General features: G+C 41.4%; 1 protein-coding gene across 3 annotated transcripts in view; it reads right to left on the reverse strand.

Moving 5' to 3' along the window:
* Positions 1-18,178, reverse strand: part of CDH20 (cadherin 20) — a 118,588-nt gene that overhangs the window by 16,064 nt on the left and 84,346 nt on the right. For all 3 annotated transcript variants that reach the window (XM_036404488.2, XM_036404494.2, XM_036404502.2), the window contains 5 exons: positions 14,135-14,429; positions 12,331-12,450; positions 9,050-9,217; positions 7,026-7,213; positions 2,396-2,649 (listed from right to left, as the gene is read on the reverse strand). In XM_036404488.2, the coding sequence (XP_036260381.1) occupies positions 2,396-2,649; positions 7,026-7,213; positions 9,050-9,217; positions 12,331-12,450; positions 14,135-14,429 (1,025 nt within the window). The remainder of the gene's footprint in view (positions 1-2,395; positions 2,650-7,025; positions 7,214-9,049; positions 9,218-12,330; positions 12,451-14,134; positions 14,430-18,178) is intronic.

Raw genomic sequence — 18,178 nt, forward strand, 5'->3', positions numbered from 1 at the left:
GCATTAGTCACAACAGACACTGAACAGGGCTCATTCTTCTGAATTTTCTCCTTTCAGCATGAATGCATTCACTGGAACAAGCATGACAGCCTTTTCTTTATATAGGGACTTATTAAACCAGGATATAAAACACTATTGAGATATGTTGTTGGGAAATTCCTTTACACTCTTTTTCAGAACAATCAAAGAGGAAGGGATGGCAGGTTTGTATCCCTTTCCTTCCCAGTCCTTCCTAACTCTTCATCAATAAAAAGATTCCTCAGGCATTTGATTTATTTAGACAATAAGTATGAGTGTTCCTATATTTTGGTATAATTATTCTTGTATGAGGGCTATAAAATAATTTCTCTCTGACATTTTAAGGCCAATGAGTATCTGGAATTGACTATAGCCTTGTGATTAGTGGTTCAGAATTAAGCACCGGTGTCAAGAAGCACAGGTGGATCTTTTTCTAGATTCTCCAGCTAAGTTCTCTTGTTAAGTGTACCTGCTCCTGCACGCTTGTTTCCACTGTACTATTTAGATAATCTTCCTGAATAATTTAAAAACAATCATGGCATATTTCCAGCCATCAGAATTTCACAGTGTGGGAGCCAGGTACTGGATGCTGGGAAAGTGAGGATTTGAGCCAGGTCACAGATTAAATTTGAGATGGATTTCAGCTTGTGCAACATAGTAAATCTTTGGGATTATTGTCTTTCTTAGCTTGCCTTGCCCTGTGCAAAGCAAGCCAAGCTGAAGAAGAATTCAGCTTAAAACATTGCCAGATTGATACTGCACGGAGTTGGAATGAATGGAGGAGACCACAGAAAAGGCAAGAACTAATTCTTACTGTCTGCATTTTAGACAGTACTACAAATGGTATTTATTATTACTTTTTAAATCTGCTCCTTTACCTCAACATGGGGGAAAAGAAGGGAAGGAATGAGGGAAGAAAGGGCAGTGGAAAAGGAGGAAGGTGGAGAGAAAAGAGGAAGGAAGTTGTCAAAGAACAGAGTTACAAAAGAGTCTGTGCATATTTACAACTATTTTTTAAATGTATCTTTGTTGATGGATTCTGTGGTTTATAGAATGTTGCTCATCAAGGGCAGTCACTGCAAAGCTCTGAAAAAAACTAAGAAAAAACTCATTAAAAATAACAATGATCAATTCTACCCTCTGATAGTCCTCAGAATTATTCTTATACTATTTTAAGCAGATTAGCAGAGAGCTTTTTGCATTGCAGGGTTTAGATGATGCCAGACAGTATTCAATCAGCAAAATAGGATGCAAATGGAAAAAAGTTTAGGGTAATGAAATTATGATGCAGACAGTATAATAGTTTTACTGAGGAATTTGAGGCAATGTCATGAGAAGTATGATAACCTTATAATGTAGGCAGAAAAGATAGGTATATTAAAGTAGCAGAGATGAAAAAAATAATTAGACCAGCAACACAGAGTGCCATACCATTAAGAAGAACAGGCTTTGTGTCTACTCAGATCTTCTAGCTGAAGCCCACAGGATTGCTCATTTAGATTTTACTTTTTTCAAAAAATCCTAGTACTCAATGTTTCAACTCCCTCCTGTATTTCCCAGGACTGTTCCTGAACACAGGCATCTCAGAAGCTGGGCCAATGCATGGGTACTCAAACAGCAGCTCAACACCTGAAACTCTCAGACGAGAGGAGCAGCCAACCTCCTGGGATAATCAAAGTGCCTGCACTAGTAGGTAGTGAAAATTTCTGTGTGGGCTGGCCTTGGAGAAGAACAGCCTCCTGTGATAAATGGGGCTGGCAGTGGCTGGCAGCCACTATGGAAGAGAGGGCTATGATCACACAAATCTGCTCCTTTGGCTCCTTGCTGAATTGCATCTATGAAGCTCCCATGGTTGTAAATGCACCTTTACCTCTATTACTGCCTTATGGGAATATCTAACTCTGTATCTTTGACCAGACACTAGATAATTTAACAGTTCTTGGATATTTATTAGCATGCATTTGCTCTGCTCCAAAAGTAGCTGCATGTTTGAGCTTGTTGAGAAGGGCAAGCTTTGAAAGAGAAGGGGGGAAAAAGGAGAAGCAAGTTGATCCCCTTGCCATCAGGATGGCAGTGGGTCCTCAGCGACGCTGTCAGGTTTTGTGCCAGCACAGGCAAGATTCTGAGGCTTGTTTTTAATGTCAGGACATGCCTGACCAGCTCATTGCAAGGCTTGATGCTGATGTCTTCCACACCACAGAACAGGGGGAGCTCCTGCATCGCTTTGACAGAGCCCTCAGTGTATGAGGTCTGGTTTGCCAAACCCACTGATGACCACTACTGGCTGGAAAGAAGGAGTCCCTCTCACTCACCACTGCCCCACCAACCAGATGTGTTAAGGACTGCTTGTGGGGCAACACACAAAGAGAGGACAGACCTGATGGAGTTGTTGGTCACGTCTGGGTCCTTGGCAGAAATGATCTGTATGGTGGTTCCAATCTCCACATTCTCGGGCACTTCCACGAAGTAGATGCTGGGCTCGAACACAGGAGGCTCATCCACGTCCTCCACACTGATGTGGACAGTGGTGGTGTCACGGAAGGGACCCAGATTCAGGAACCGCATTTCCAGGTGAGGGTTGGCACCCTCTACCTTCAAGGTGTAGCTTTTCTTGCTCTCAAAACTTAAAGGCTGAGGAGAAAAAAATAAATCTACCATCAGGCACACTGAGCCATATCATTATTACTTTTAATTTCAAGTGCAACAAAGATGAATATTTGCAGATGCAGAATAAGCTTTGAAAGACAGTAGTATTAGAAATGGCACTGTATACGTTTTCTGTCTTGAATTTGATAGCTGAGCTGAAAAGGCCAGGAGAAATACTTGCAGATCACTTCAAAAGACATATTCTTTCATTCTTCTGGTGTCCTCCCCTGAGGACACCAGAGTCTTGTCTCCAAGACCCCTGTTTGCCAAGCTGGTAAGGGGCTCCAGTGGGAGTAGGGAACATGGTCAGCCTCTCTTTCAAGTTCTTGCTCCAGTTTTTATCCATAATCCATCCTTCCTAGAAGTGAGGTTTTTTTCACCTCCTCCTTTCAGTAAGTATTCTAAACATGGGTTGATCATCCAGGTGTAATGAGTGCTAGGATTTGAATCTGTTCCCTACCTAGAGAACAGATTAATTTCAAAGCAGTTTAATTATAAAGTATTCCTGATATCTTCCTCTGGGAACTCTTTCACTTCATATGAAATGTGAAATATTAAATACTCAAGTATTATTTGAAGCAGGGAGTGAGAATGGTCTCTTTTTCCCTTTTCCCTTTTCTTTCCTTTCCGAGACAATGGATAAAGGGGGCCAGCTTACTCTGTTAGTAGTTACCTGAATTTGATTTCCTATCTAGATAAAACTACTTATTTGGTATACATGGATATAGAAGTAATTAATGCTGACACTGAACCTCTCAATAAATAAATTTTTCATCTCCCTTCCACCTTCTTTTTACAGATCCCTGAAGAAAATAAGGCATCTCCAAAACCTTCTTTAGATCTGAATGAAAAATTCCATATTTAATGTACTACTTGCCAGTCTTGGTAAGAGATTACAGTAAGGATTTGACAAAGCAGTATGGAAGGGTCAGTCCAAAATATAAAAAAATGCCACCAGATGAAGTACAGCTCACAGAGGATACAGTCACACTTCTCAAGTTGCAGTCAGAAGTTGCAAGCAATTGCAGTGTGGTTAAATGGTCACAACCCCTTACTTGGATAATCTGGGCAGGTCTGATGCTGAAAACCAGCACAGTGAACTCCCTCAGCTTGCACAGATTCTGAGCAAGACAAATCTTGTACCAGGAAAGAAATGGCTAATCTCAGGGTCACCCAGCGGGGCATACCCCTCTTTGCTATATGAGTAGTTTTCAAATAGAGCAGCTTTATATGGACATAAGGATTTGAGCCTCATGTATGGAATTACCACACACAGCAGCAGTTCATTTCGACTGCAGTAAGATATCTACTGTTTCCATCCAATCCCTTTGCTTCTTCTATTCAGCTCTTTCTATTTGAAGACCAATCACCAGACTGACACATGGAGATGGGAAGCAAAATAAAAGAGAAGGAGGATGCCAAAGCAATTGGAAGTCAAAGGTACAAAGATCATGACTGTGGCAGTAAAGTTGTCCTTTGCCAGTCATAACCCACTTGTTTCCTGTCCTGCTCAATGGGGCAGCTGGCCCAGTTCTGCAGCCATGAGGTGTGTATTAGTTTAAGCAGCATCAGCAGAAGATTTCCATGCTCAGGCATGGGCCTCAAAACACCTCCTGGATCCAACCAAGTCTTCAGTACTTGTCTGCTGCCCCAACAGCTTCCTTCTTCAGAAATGGACATGTTGCAGTGACATATGAAAGCTCATGTTTTCACAGGAAATTACCAGTACTGATGTCCTGCATAGGAATGCCTGACTAAAGACTGGCATTCTTGAAATTATAAAACTGAAGATCACTCAGCATTTAGTACATGAGAGTGAGGAATGAAGACTGGAATGGGAACAGGTTTCTGTGCTGGGGACATGATGGTCCAGTATTGCTGGAGATGCTGCTCAGTGAGTGAGGCAGTACAAACTGTGCAGTCTGTGGCAGCAGCTACAAACAAGTGATCTGAAACTTGCTCCTGCTGCCTTTAGCTCCACCTGGTACGTCAGCGACTACTGCAGGCATAGCACTTGTCAGCTAGGGTTTGGTGAGGTCTACAAATGTAATATCCCTGGCTGCAGAGTCATTATTATCTACCAGTTGTGTATTTATGAGTTGTAAAATAGCAGTAAGATATTCACAGGATCAAGTTTCACTTATTGTCCATCTGGCAAGGAATGTGCAATGCAAAGGTCCCTAAACATAAACTAAGAAAGAGGCTATTATATTGAATTGTTTCCCAGGTGAAGAAAACTGCATGAGAAACACTGCGTGCACACTAAAAAGCTAAGTTATAAAAAAAGCAGTTAAATCACAGACAGAATTAACAGCTATAAAACCCAATTACATTATTAAAACACATAATCACCTAGATCAAGTCATGAGAAAAATCAGACAAGTGTGCTAGACCACTGAATTTTTGATGCTCCTGTTTGCCTTCATTGCCAAAGATGACTTTCCCTCCCTTTTCTCTCCTGTGCTAATGCCTCAGCACAACTGTCCCCCTCATCAGATTTTTCTCCCATGGGTGCATTCAAACCTCTTCCCAATGCTGGTCCCATGGGGAGGACAGGCAAGTTACCTTCTCCTGTGAACTTAGCATGCTGCAAAACACAGTGAAGAGGAGAGGCAGCCCATGGAAAGTTCTCCTTGTCCTCTTTCTGCCAGCGCTGACACAGGCACTGAGAGGTGGCACCATGCAGGGGCGAATTTAGCAAGACCCACTGTGAGAAAGTGATTGATCAGGCAATGTCAGGGAAGGAAGGCAGGACAGGACAGGGCTCTCCTGTGTGCTGTGCTGGCTGGGTAACCCACTGCCTTCCATGGGCAGTGCAGAAGGGAAAGCAGGCAGAAGAGGAAGGTAGGGTGAACATCACTCTCCCAGGCAGGCAGCCTGGAAGGTACTGTAAATCTTCAGGAGGTGCTCAACAATTTGTGGGATTAGTAGGCTGATAAGTAGCCACAACACCACAAGCAACAGTCTTGTCAGTAACTGTATGTTCTGGCTTTCTGATGCCTGTGTTAGAAGTGCTAATTATTTTGCTTGGGAAATCTGTAAAGAAAAATTAAAGGGGAAGTTTTGCTTACTTTTAAAAAAGATTTCATTCTTGGTTTAGAAATTCTCTCTTCCCTCTCTTCCCATTTTGATATCCTTTTATATTGACACTGGTTGATTTTTTTTTTTGAGGGGATTCAAAGGACAACTTTCCCAGTGTTTGGCTATTGATAATCTCAGCACTACATAAAGCTGGAGACATATATAAAATATTACAAATGTTTGTGTACAGTAGGTGGATTGAGCAATATGTACCTGATGCCAGTATATATCTGGTATGATTGATACCATACATTTTGTAACTCCTCCGGACATACATGAACATGTAGCAAAATTGTATTCCTAATAGCAAAGGTCAAGCTTATTGACACATTTACTGCAAAGAAACTATTTTGTTTCATTGATAAATGAGTGGAAAATTACATCAGAGTTTGCATTCAACATCTATTTCATTCCAGACGATATGCTTAACTTTAGGGACTAATATGTACAAAAAAAGAGCTGGGGAAAGGTGACCATAAATACATGCTTAAATGCTTTGCTCTAGGGCATACAGGCTTGCAAGGTCAAAGCTCTCCCCTGTATTGTTCCATTTTAGTGCACAATTTAATCCCAGGCCATTTAAATGGAAACTATACTTCCTTATTAGTACACTAGATATGCTTAGGCAGAAATATGGTTACAATTTCATAACCTAGAAACAGAGTTGAACTTCTAACATTTATGTATGATTGTAGAATAAATATCCCATAGCAGGGAGCCTAAGCAAAATACTCAATGCCTTCCTGCATAGACTGTGGTACAGAGTACCAGCAGTTTCACAGCTGCCATTTTAGAGACAGCTTCCTCTAGACTAATTAACATTTATGGATCTTCAAGCAGCAATTAAAAAAAAATAAACATTGCCTGGGTTTTATTGGTTTATAAATAATTCCAGGGCATGCTTTATTATTGTTTGTGGAACACCACAGTGAAAAATATGTACAGTTCAAATGCAAATATTGATCTAATATCTTGCATTGTAGGATAATTAAGCTACAGAGAATATTTAAATAGATAAATAAGGAGTCAGAGCATTCCTTTGGTGGGAAAAGACATGTTTATGTTAATGATGTTCCCTCTTTATAAAAGTTGTTCTTAGGAATGCAGTCTGCTTTCATATTTTAGCAATAAATGTTAAAGAAATTGTGTTTTACAGCCAGAAAGGGGCTACTGTCACATAATGGGAACCAAGTTATTGCAGGCGTAGGGAATATTCCACACATAAAATGTAACCAGGACAGTTAGCCATATAAATCACTATAAAAAGGAAACTTTTTTACCTTTCTTACAGTGATGATGCCAACTTGGTAATTAGGATCAGTGTTAATATCAAAGACATCCAGTCCATCTCCATCCACAAGGCTGTATTTCATCTCTGCATTAATGCCTTCGTCCAGGTCTTTAGCAACCACACGGCCCACGGTGGAGCTGATGGGAGCAGACTCCAGCACACTCATCTGATAATGCTCTGGCACAAGCAGCACACAGGGAGAGAGGGGAAAAACAGGCTGTGAAGAGGAACCAAAACAACTGCAAAGCAATGCAGTGGAACAGGGAGGCCACGACACTGCATGGCCTGCAGAGAGTCTTTAGCACCTGTGTGCCAAAGCTGTGACAGCCATGTGATTTCCTTTGAAAAGCCACAGCCCAGCTAAATTTCCTGGGGAAGTTTTATTTAGGTGTTTGTTATAGCAACAGGTTCGTTGAATGGGTTTTTTTAAAGACAGCAATACATCTGAAGATAGGAACTTCAACTAGAAAAATAGGGCAATTAGCACTAGTGCTGTTACAGCCATGATATAAAGCAGGATATGGAACAGATTTAATAGGACAGGCATCTCTTTATTTGATCAGTTTGTACAGCAGGACTAAACAAGTTTTGAGCACCACAAATCCTTTCTCAAGTCCCTACAAAATTCTTTTCAGCCCTGAAGAAGGAATTTACCAGTTATTCTATTAAAATGTATTGCCTCTCCCTACAAATACTATCTTGACCACATTTGTTGCATTGCTAATTTGCTTAACAGCAAGAGTGGGGAAAGAACGACCTGCTATTTTAAAAGTGTATTTTGAAAATATAAATGCTGTACCTAAAATACTTCTCTGGCATCATGCTTTACTTTCAAACCTTCCTTGAATGCACCCCCTCTGTTGATTGCACCAACTTTAGAAGGACTATTTTAAGCATAAGAAAGCAGAATAACACCAAGGACGGGGTTTGATGAATTGTAATTTTTCTTAATCAAAAGTTTGATATCAGTTACAATTCATGACACTTTCAAAACACAGCTGGCAATGGCGTGCTCAAGAAGTTGCTCTAACAGAAGAAAAGTGGAAGTTGAGAGTTCTTGCTGATCCTAGTGGAATACTTTGATTTACCAGTGCAACATGCAGTAACAGATGGAGAAGAAGAATACTATCAAAAAGAACTGCGGGAGTTTGCATTACTCAGCTAAATGGGAAAACCGTCAAAACCAAAATGGCCTAAGATTGATTTACACCACTAAAAGAATCCGTTTTCTTTAAAAATCCCAAATTACATCCCTTGGAAGATTTAGTCCAATCAAAACTGAAAAGCTTCTTTCAAATTTTTAATGGCAATATAGAATTATGTAAATGAATCTGATAAAAAATCTTATTAACAAAGGGCAAAATATTGCAAATCTTGTTTTGAAGTTCACTTTTGTAAATACAAAGTTGCTTTTCTGGTAAGAGTGGAGCTGCCTACTTTTGCATCCATTAAGTATGGCTGTTACATATTTTAGGGTTTAACTGTATATTGCCAAGGTTTAGATGAACCTTTCCTGGAGAACAGCGTGTGTGTCAACAGACAACCCACTCCACACTGGCAGCACAGCTCCCAGATGCTCCCCTGCTGTGGCCTGGCTGGAGTGTTGAATGAATTATCTTTCAACTTCCAGCACCACCACATGTCCCTGATTTGAGAGACATCCTCTCGAGATAGGATGAAAAGACAATCAGAGCAGCAATTAGTAGCCAAAGGCAATGGCCATGAGCAGTCTAAAAACAAAAGTTCTCCTTCCTGCCTTTTTCTGTAAATTAATTTCCCATCCTTTAAAAAAAAAAGTGTTGTTTTTGATAATTTTGGAGGTCAGAAACTTTTTCTGAAAGGCAAGGTGTTGAATAATTCCTTTTGACGTTTTTTTAAGGAGAGTTCCATATCAAATCTGAAATTCTGCCCATCTCTAGTTGTCACTATCCTGAGTTTGAAAATGGCTGTCATGAGAGCAAACACAAAACTCAGCCACCCCTTTTTTCCTGTCGTGGCCCCAAGTGTACTCACTCTGTGGAAATCTGGGTGGATTGTCATTGACATCAGAGAGAGAGATGTTGACTGTGGTTGTTCCAGCTAATCCTCCCAGCTGTCCACCCATATCCTTGGCCTGGATAATCACTTCGTAATATTCTTTTGCTTCTCGGTCCATGTTCATTAGAGCTGTTCTAATTAAGCCTGAGATTGAGGGTGGAAAGGCATTTGGGGAACAAAAGAAAATGGCTGTTAGAGAATACACGAAGAGGGTAGAGGGCTCTTGCTCCTGAATCCTACTCTCTGTGTCAAGAATGACTCCAGGCTCTGCGCTAAGTCCCACCTTTCCTGGCAGAGTAAAACTCACCCAAGTGGAATCTAGGTTAACAGAAGGTGTGAATTTTAAAGAAGCCAGTTAAAATGCATCAGCTCTGGGACAGGCTGCACGTTCAAAATTAAAATGTTGCTTTCCAAGGAAAAGCTTTTTGGGAACAGTGCGCTAGGTCGAATTAAAGGCTCTGCTGAGAATGACAAACTCTGCACATCACTGGAAGTGATGTGCTTTGTTAAAAGATCCATCAAGACAAGTTTTCCAGAGCACGCAGTCCTAGAGACCACCTGGCAGGAGCCCAGGGGCTTTGCTCCGGGACTCAGGCTGGGGCTGTGAGTGCAGAGTGCGGGGAGACGCCGCTGCTCCCGCTCCGGAGGGGCCACCGTGCTCCCCCAGACCGCAGGGCGTCCCTTCCCTTCGGGGTAACACTTCTGCGAGAGGACATCAGGTGGCAGCAACACTTCTCTTATGGAGGCTGCGAGCGCCGGCCCGGGCAGCGCCGCGGGACTGCCGGGCGCTCCTTCCTGGGCGCTGCCGCTGTGCCCGGGACAGCTCCGTGTCCCCCGGCTGTCCTCCTGCAGCCCTCCCGGCCCCAGCCAGCCTCACAGCACCTCCGGGTGCTCCCTCGAGCAGCCGGCAGTGCAGCCCGGGGATGCGCTGCCATGGGGTAATCCCTTGCTAGCGACACGTTTGGGATGTCCTTAGGGTGGGGGCAGGCGTGCCAGCCCCAGGCACCATCCCAGTCGCACGGTTCAACAGGCAGCACTTGCACATCAGGACACTATTAACTTGACTGATCTGCATTTAGCCTTTATTTTTAGCAGAAAGACAATGTATGGGTTTAATAAAAAAGCAGTAAAAAGATATTGTGTTGGCAATTATTGCTGTGTGTGAAGGGAAGAAATAGTGACCGGTACGGAACAGCTCGCAGTGCACTGCTTTAATCTTCGTGTGTGGGGCCCTTCAGAGTCCCATCCTGCAAAGCTGAGTGCCTCCTGTGAAGTGCTGTATTTCCTCAGCTCCCATGGATATATAAATAATATATGAAAATACTTAGCATTTTGGGAATTATTTTCTACATATATGAACACTTTGTAGGGAATTTCCACTCTTGGCTTGAGCTAAAAAAAGACATCAGTGCCTAAACTCCAGGCTCTGCCATGCCTATCTTTGGGGCCTCCAGTCCCTAGAGGACACCAGGACTCAGAACCAGATCAGGTATCCAGAGATGCAGCAATGCAGAGCAGGGAGCATCTGGTGCTGCTGCACACAGTCAGTCAGCAAAGAAATGCTGAGGATGGTGGTGAACATAAAACCCATACTTAAGGCATGGGAAAGGCTATGGGAAAGGTTAAGGTCCTCAGGTCTGCCAAAGAAATGTACTGGAACCATTTCTTTCACTAAAGTGAGTGAGGTTTGTGCTCTTAAGGAAACAGTAAAGAGCAAAGGTCCTTTTTTTCTATAACAGCAAGATGGTTTCTTAGGAAGTGGGAGAGTTCTTTTATCTTCTAGGAGAATATGATTGTGGTCAGGCTGTAAAAGTGTTCTGGAAAAAGGGAGGAGGAGGCTCTCAACTTTCCTTTGAAGTTGTGCTTTCACAGACACTTGTTCAGCACCTGTGAGGACAGTGATAGAATAGGAATAGGAGCATGCCTCTGGAACCAAGAGTCTGTGTTGGGAGGTAAATGGTAAGGACTCCAAATGCTACTAGAGGAGGACTGTACTGAAATGAGTTGTCCACTATTGGGTGTTTTAATCACTATCTATCAGTACAAAGGAGCTGTTGGTCACTTATGTTCTAGCTCTATTTTAGAAAAACGTCAGAGCTGCAATTGCATTTTGTGAGCTACTAAATCCCACAGGTGAGTTTGCACAGGGGAAGTTGATTACAGTCCTGTGTTTGTCATAGGGAAATGGCTTCTGGCTCACAACAGTGCTTACCCTAAATGGGAGTCCAGTTGCTGGCTGAGGCAGCTAAAGGCTGAGGCATTTCTGAGCCTCTAGAGATGCAGGTCTAAGTGACTGGGAAGTTAATCAGAGGAGAAAAAGACCTTTTCTGGGTTAAATACTGATAAAGTACATGCTTTTGGACTTAAGGGCCTATCTTCTGTATAAGCTGCATTCTAGTGGCTAAATCTGTTCTGGATCTGACCCTGAATATTGATCTTTTGCTTTCTTAGAAATAATTTGGTTCTCAACAAATCTATTATTACACCTTTATTTGTTTGTCGTTGACACCCGATTACAAAGGAGCACTAGTAGCTTTTTTATATTGTAAATATAAACAAAACTGAGAAAATAGCATGCCATATACAAGTTTGTCTTTGGCTAGAGCACCTACACTGTAAACTGCTAACTTTGGAAGAAGTTTATTCAGTGTTTTTCCTATGTTGTCCCCTAGGGCTCTGCAGTGACTATCGTCTCATGAGTTTCTGACCTTAGTGCTACAGATGCCCTTTAGAAACTGTCAAAATCTGTCAGATTCCACTTTTGAATACAAACCTTGGATGTATACAGAAAAGAGAGAGAGAAAGCAAGCGAAACAGAGAGGGTGTCCTATGGATAAATGTAAGGTTATTAACAAGAATACCCTTAGGTAAAACTACTCCAGATAACTGCATCCTTTAGCTTGCACTTTCCAGTCCTGGCTGGTTCATAGATTTTTTTTCCCCCTAAGCCTTGTTATCAACTAGATCTGTTTAAGACATTTTTCGATGATAGAAGCCAAGAGTATTTACAGCACCAAACCTATCCAGATTCTGAGTTGCAGAATATGGTCATTCAAAGGAATATATCACTGCAAAAAGCACATTCTTCTTCTGGAGCTCACTACCACAGCATTACTTTACCCCTCACACAGTGCTGCTCTGTCTTGGCTCCAAGCCACATTTCTCTGACCACAGCTATGATGCACTGCCCTTTTTTTCTGCTTGCAACTTTTTCTTTTGGTTTCCACACTGACTCATTCCCTGATGAAATAACATACCTGTCCGAGAGTCCACAGAGAAATATGGTTGTCCTTGGAGAATACTGTATACGACTCTCGCGCTGTTCCCATAGGTTGGGTCATCAGCATCTGTCGCTGTCACCTGGATAACAGAGGTGCCTGACAAAAAAACCATCAAGGTAAGACTTTGTGGGATAAAGAGCTGGCAGGAAAAGTACACAGTTCAAAGTAAATTGAAATGCCTAACAAGAGCTTTCCCACACCGAACTTTTTCACTTGATGCTCGTAGTGCTTGTACTTATTGTTCATACTTGTAGCTCATTAGCACTAAAGGAATTAATAGGTATTAATTCATCATGCTTCTATAAGAAGATGTAAAAGAGCAAGTACTCTATGGACCACAATTACAGAATTGCTGAACTAAAAGTACTTTGTTATGGTTGACAGAGAGATGGTAATTATATACTGCTTGCTTCTTTTCCCTTGTCTTGATTTTAAATATTTTTAGGAGGCAGCTCAAAGAAGTTCCATAGCTCTGCTGACATAAATCATGAACTGTTTTAACAGGCCCATAGATACTGTAGGTTAACTGAGGGATGGAAATTGTACACAAACAGTGAGCATGAACAGATGTATCTCAGAGATAATCTCTCTGTGGGACTGCAGTTTACATTGTATGGCCTAAAGATTATACACTGCTGAAGTGCCTTTGCAACCCACACAGAGGCATATATATTTCTTTTTTCAATTGGTTTTCAAGGTCTGCTTCCTCTGAAGCTAGTAATGGCTTGTAGGTGATGTAATTTATCAAGAGCAAGGAGAAGGTGAGGCACAACTGAAGTATGTGTAGGTTTTGACTCCGTAGAATATCAGACAATGCCTTTATGAATGTATCTAGCCTTCTACATAATGTTTTGTGTTACAAACAAATCTGATGTTACTGGATAAGCACTTGAAGATAAATCTGAATTCAAGCTAGCCATTACCATTAAAAAGTATTATTACTGACTGGAACTTCTGTATTTGATGCCTCTCTCTAGCTTTATGTCAACATAATATTGAAGAACGAGAAGTTGAAGCATATCTGTAACTTCAGGACATGAAATTTATATGATATTGTTATCTCTGCAGCAATGTCACAGAGCTGAAAAGCAAACAAAGACAACTCAAAAAGAAAAAAAAGTCCAAAAAACCAATATTTTATGTGATTATTTGAATTCTTATATGGAAATGATTTCTCCTGACTTGTGTCAGGATAGGAAAATAGGAAGGCTGCTGTTTTTCTTCTGCATTGCAATAACAGGAGTGTCTTCAACATCCCATTCTGTAAAAGTGGAGGGCAAATAGTAACAGAATCTCAGGATTTACTGAACTTTGTTTAGTACAGGCTTACATGAATTAGAAGGAGCTAATGATTGTTTTCATGTCTCCCTGTTTTCAAGGGCTCCTGGACAGTAGGAGCCCTTGAAATTGATTGGGTTGCTAAGACTGTGTTATTTTCAGGATGGTAATGGCTGTCCAATGGATTTTATTATTTCTACCATCTGATGCCAGAGGAGAAGGGGCACTATGTTATACAAATTGTCTAAACATGGCATGTTTGAATCACACCTTTTTCATCTCTCAGGCTTCTCTTGACACATTTTCTTTCAGAGGAGCTGCTACTGATGTGAAGACTGTTGTCTCTTTTCTACAGCAAGCAGGCACCCCAGGATAAGCTCCTCTGTCCTGCAGCCCCTGCCCAATGGGCAGAAGCTGAGATCAAGGAGTCAGGGAATTTGTGTTTTGGCAACCATCTCCAATTTGCTCATAGGGGAAAGAGACTCCACAAAATCTGTCTTACCCACAGGTGACATTTCCGGAACAGAGGCTACGTAAGGTCCATCCAGGAACTTGGGTTCATTGTCGTTGATGTCTTGGATTTTGATGATAAACTCTGACTCTGGTTCCATGGGCCGGCCTGTTCTTCTGTCCAGAGCCTGTGCTCTGAGGGTGTACTGTGACCTTTCTTCCCGGTCCAGCCGCTGAATGGCATGAATGTCCCCTGTCGTATCATCAATTGTGAACACAATGCCAGCTCCCTCTCCTGAGAGGATGTATTTGATAGAGCCATCTCCCCTGTCCATGTCAGAGTGGAGCTGTGGAAAGGAACAGGATTCAATTAGACCATGAGCTGGGTAAGCAGCTGCTGAGAAACACTGAGCACGTGATCATCCCCAGCATTCTGGTCTCACTGTCGGGACTCACAAGCTGGTTCTAATGTACTCGCTTTGCTGAAAGAGGCATAGTAAAGTCTGTATCGCATAGCTGCAATTAAAAACCCTCTCCTGTCTTCCTGCTTCTGCACCCACAGCTGTGCCAAAAGAAAAGGCAGAGGCACCCAAACAGGAACAGGTTCTGTGCCTTTTTGGAATTTCACTCAACACAATAATTATCTTTTGCTTTGTTAGAATGGCCACTGAGAAGATTTAGGATAAAGTGAGGTCAGCAAAGCTGCAGACTGTAATTTCTCACTTGGCTTAAGAGGAGTCAAATACTACAGGGGTAGCATAATGCTGGGGCAAATAAGGCAAATCTGTTCGGGATCAAGGGGAAAGCAGAATGGAAGAGCTACACAGTACGTGTTATGACTCAGAAATATTTTAATCTTTTTCCATTAAATTTTAGTAATAAAATTAGTCTGGATCCTTACATCTTCAGGAAGGAGTATTGTCAAACAGTAAGTAAGCTAAGCAGCAAAAAACAGTTGCTTATGCCCATGGCAGGCTATAGAAATGAGAACCATCCCAGATTTTCTAGGAAATTAGCAAACGGATTTATTGCATGACTGCTAATTAGTTCTGAGCAGCCACAGATAACTGTGAATGCAACAGAAAAGAGCAAGAGTAAACACAGTACTAATTATAATCTAAAACAGGGAAACAAATCATTCTGGGGACTATATTCTGTTAAACACCTGGTTCCCATGAAATACTAGAATGACTATCAAAAGCAATCAAATTGGTTAATTTCACTCACACTATGAAAATCCACAATGGTATGCTCATACTTCCATGCCTTTGAGGAACAGAGCATAAAGATCAATGCCCAGTGGCAGTAATCATTCAGTACCAAAAGACAGGAAGGCAATAGACTTGAGGTACAAAAATCAAAATGGTTCACATGTGAATACTGTTTTCCAGTGTGATTATCATTGTGGGTGATGAATAAAGGATAAATAATAATTTTAAAAAAGCAGTGAAAGTGGGCTGGATTCAATTAAACACATTTTAAAATGCATATATGGGCAAATTATGTCAGAAATATGGTCAGAATTAGGTATGTGTTTAATGCTTTGATGAGCTTAAAGGACAGATGGGAGTAATCTTGGAAGATGGGGCCAAACATAGGTAAATATTTGAACTGGAGAGAAAAATCTTAGAATAATAGACTGAATATATGAACACAGTATTTGAAGAATTAATGCGAACAGAAATGCATAATTTGTGTCAAAAAGCAGAAGTCAAACTTTGTACAATTGATTATAGACTATTCTGTCAAGAAAGAAAGAAGAAATCTCATCTCTGAGCTGTTTAAAACATAAAGAACATATACAATAACTTATTACATAAGAGAAAGTTTAATAGGAATGTGGGCAAAATGACTTATCTGACCTAAGCATTTCTAGTGCCACTGAAGCAGCTCCTCAGCTGCTTTAGGGCACACAATCCTGTTGACTGGGGAGTGGAAAGACCTTTTCCCCCAGCGAAGGATCTAGTTGGGAGAAACTCATTCTCCAAAGGGTATCTGCCTTACTAGCTTCTCAGGTAGGTCAGGTGATCTATGCAAAACTCGGACCCTCCTGATTTTAGGGCAAGAGTGCTTTCATGAGGAGGGATCCCATGGTTTTCCATGGCATATCCCGTCCTGCAGACAGGTCTGTACAGAGGTGGCCCATGGGCTCCAAGCAGGTGCTGGGACAGCGAATGTTAAGGGCAGCAGCGCTGCAATGTGGCTGCAGGAGCTGAAGGTGCAGGTTGTGACAATGGCTGTGTCAGGCCACTGGTATTTCACTTCCTCCTCCTCTGCCTCCATCCCTGCAGAGGCTACTGCATCTGAGAAACATCGATATTTTGGAGAAAAGCTGGCAGCTCTCAGGCAATGTATTAACTGAATGGTGGAAGAACAAGCCCAGAAAAATTTGGCAGTGGTAAACAGTTAAATTTAGATGGCTGCCATGTGTATTAATTCACATGCGGGCCCCAGGACTGCAAACTGGTATATCTTCAGGAAATACCATCTTGTGATTAGTTTAAAAAAAGACAGTGGTTGTCATTATTTACCCTAAACACCCATAACTCAGAGATTATCGCTGTAGGACCTAGTAAACAGGATACTTCCAGAAAGAGGACACTATTATAGCTTTTCAAATTGCTTCAGAACCACTAAGCTACGTCTTGGGCATTTGTTTTAGTGCATTAGTGCTCCAGTGAAAGAATACAGCTGCTGAGACAGATACAGATGTTAGACCTGATTGGGGAATTAGAGCTGGGCTTGATGGAAGAAAATGTGTTTCGGAACACCAACAAGTCCTCATTAAATAAGGAAAAGAAAAAAAAGAAAAGAGAGAGAGGAAGGCAAAGTCAAATGCAAAGTCAAAAGGCAAAAATGAAACAGAAAAGAAAGAGAAAAATAAAAAAGAAATTAAAAGCAAGGAAAAAAGAAAACAGGAAAAGAAAAAGGGAATGGGAACAGGAAAAGAAAATGAAGGAGAAATATAAGAAGGAAAAGAGAAAGAAAAAAAAAAGCATTTTTTGAAATAGCATTAGATGTTCAGGAATTTTCCGAATACTTAGAAGCAAATAATGAATCAAACTTATGGGTTAAATTACACTTTCTGCCCAAGGCCCTGTTTGGAATAAATGCAGTTGTGAAGGGAGCAAACAAGGAATGAACATGGCATGCTGTTAAGAATTTGGGAGTACAAGAGGATCTCTGTCTAGCTGTGATTTGTTAGAAACATTGGGTCTCAACCAAGGCTAGGCAGTAACAAATGCTAGCAGCACTTTTGCAGCTTCTTGTATAACCCACTCTTTCAAGACAAAGCAAAAAAGAGTGTAAAAGACAAAAAGACATAACACTGCCAGACTGCAATAAATCTGAAAGAATTTGGTGTCTGAAGGGACTGAAGTTCACACCAAACCTAATATCAGGATGCTGTAGTTTGGAGTGTAAAAGTCACTGTGTTGGAAAGGTGATCTAGGTTTAAGTTGGCTCTGTTTTATGGGTGGTACAATAAATTGTGCTGCCATGTGGTTGATACAGAGTAGGAGGAATTAATTTTTACTTTCTCCTCCATATTAAGGAATGGGTTATTGGAGGAATAAAGCTGATAACTCCTGAGAAGTTTTTAACTGTGTCAACCCGCGTTGCTCCTTTGATGAGAACAGTACAAAAAAATAAGGATGTTACATCTGCATTGGAATGACACATTTCCTGGCAAAGGGCATGTGGAAGAGAGTAGCACTGCAGTGAGCAGCTCAGGGGAGAACCCACACAGCTCTGCTAAACAGTCTGTGAGTCTATGACTCCATCCTTGATGTGCTTCTCTCTTCTCTGCTTCCAGTGAGGTAGCACCTGCAGGGGATTTTTGTAAGGATGCAGGAGTGAGTGTGGTTGATGCACATTGATAGTCTGCAGAGAGGTTGCATTTTATTCATTTATTCAGCTGCTGTGATTCAAATGCTTCTTTGAAACAGGGTTAGGGAGTCTCCAACATGGCAAAATGGTGAAGTGTGTTCCCAGTTCAATTACTGACACAGTGTAGGCTGCTCATTGAATGTGGAAAATACCTGCTGTAGCAAATGAAGGGGCTTTGGTTTCCCTGGTTCATCCTATTAGCCAATAA

The sequence above is a fragment of the Molothrus ater genome, chromosome 1 (genome assembly GCF_012460135.2).
Source record: "Molothrus ater isolate BHLD 08-10-18 breed brown headed cowbird chromosome 1, BPBGC_Mater_1.1, whole genome shotgun sequence".
NCBI lineage: Eukaryota > Metazoa > Chordata > Aves > Passeriformes > Icteridae > Molothrus > Molothrus ater.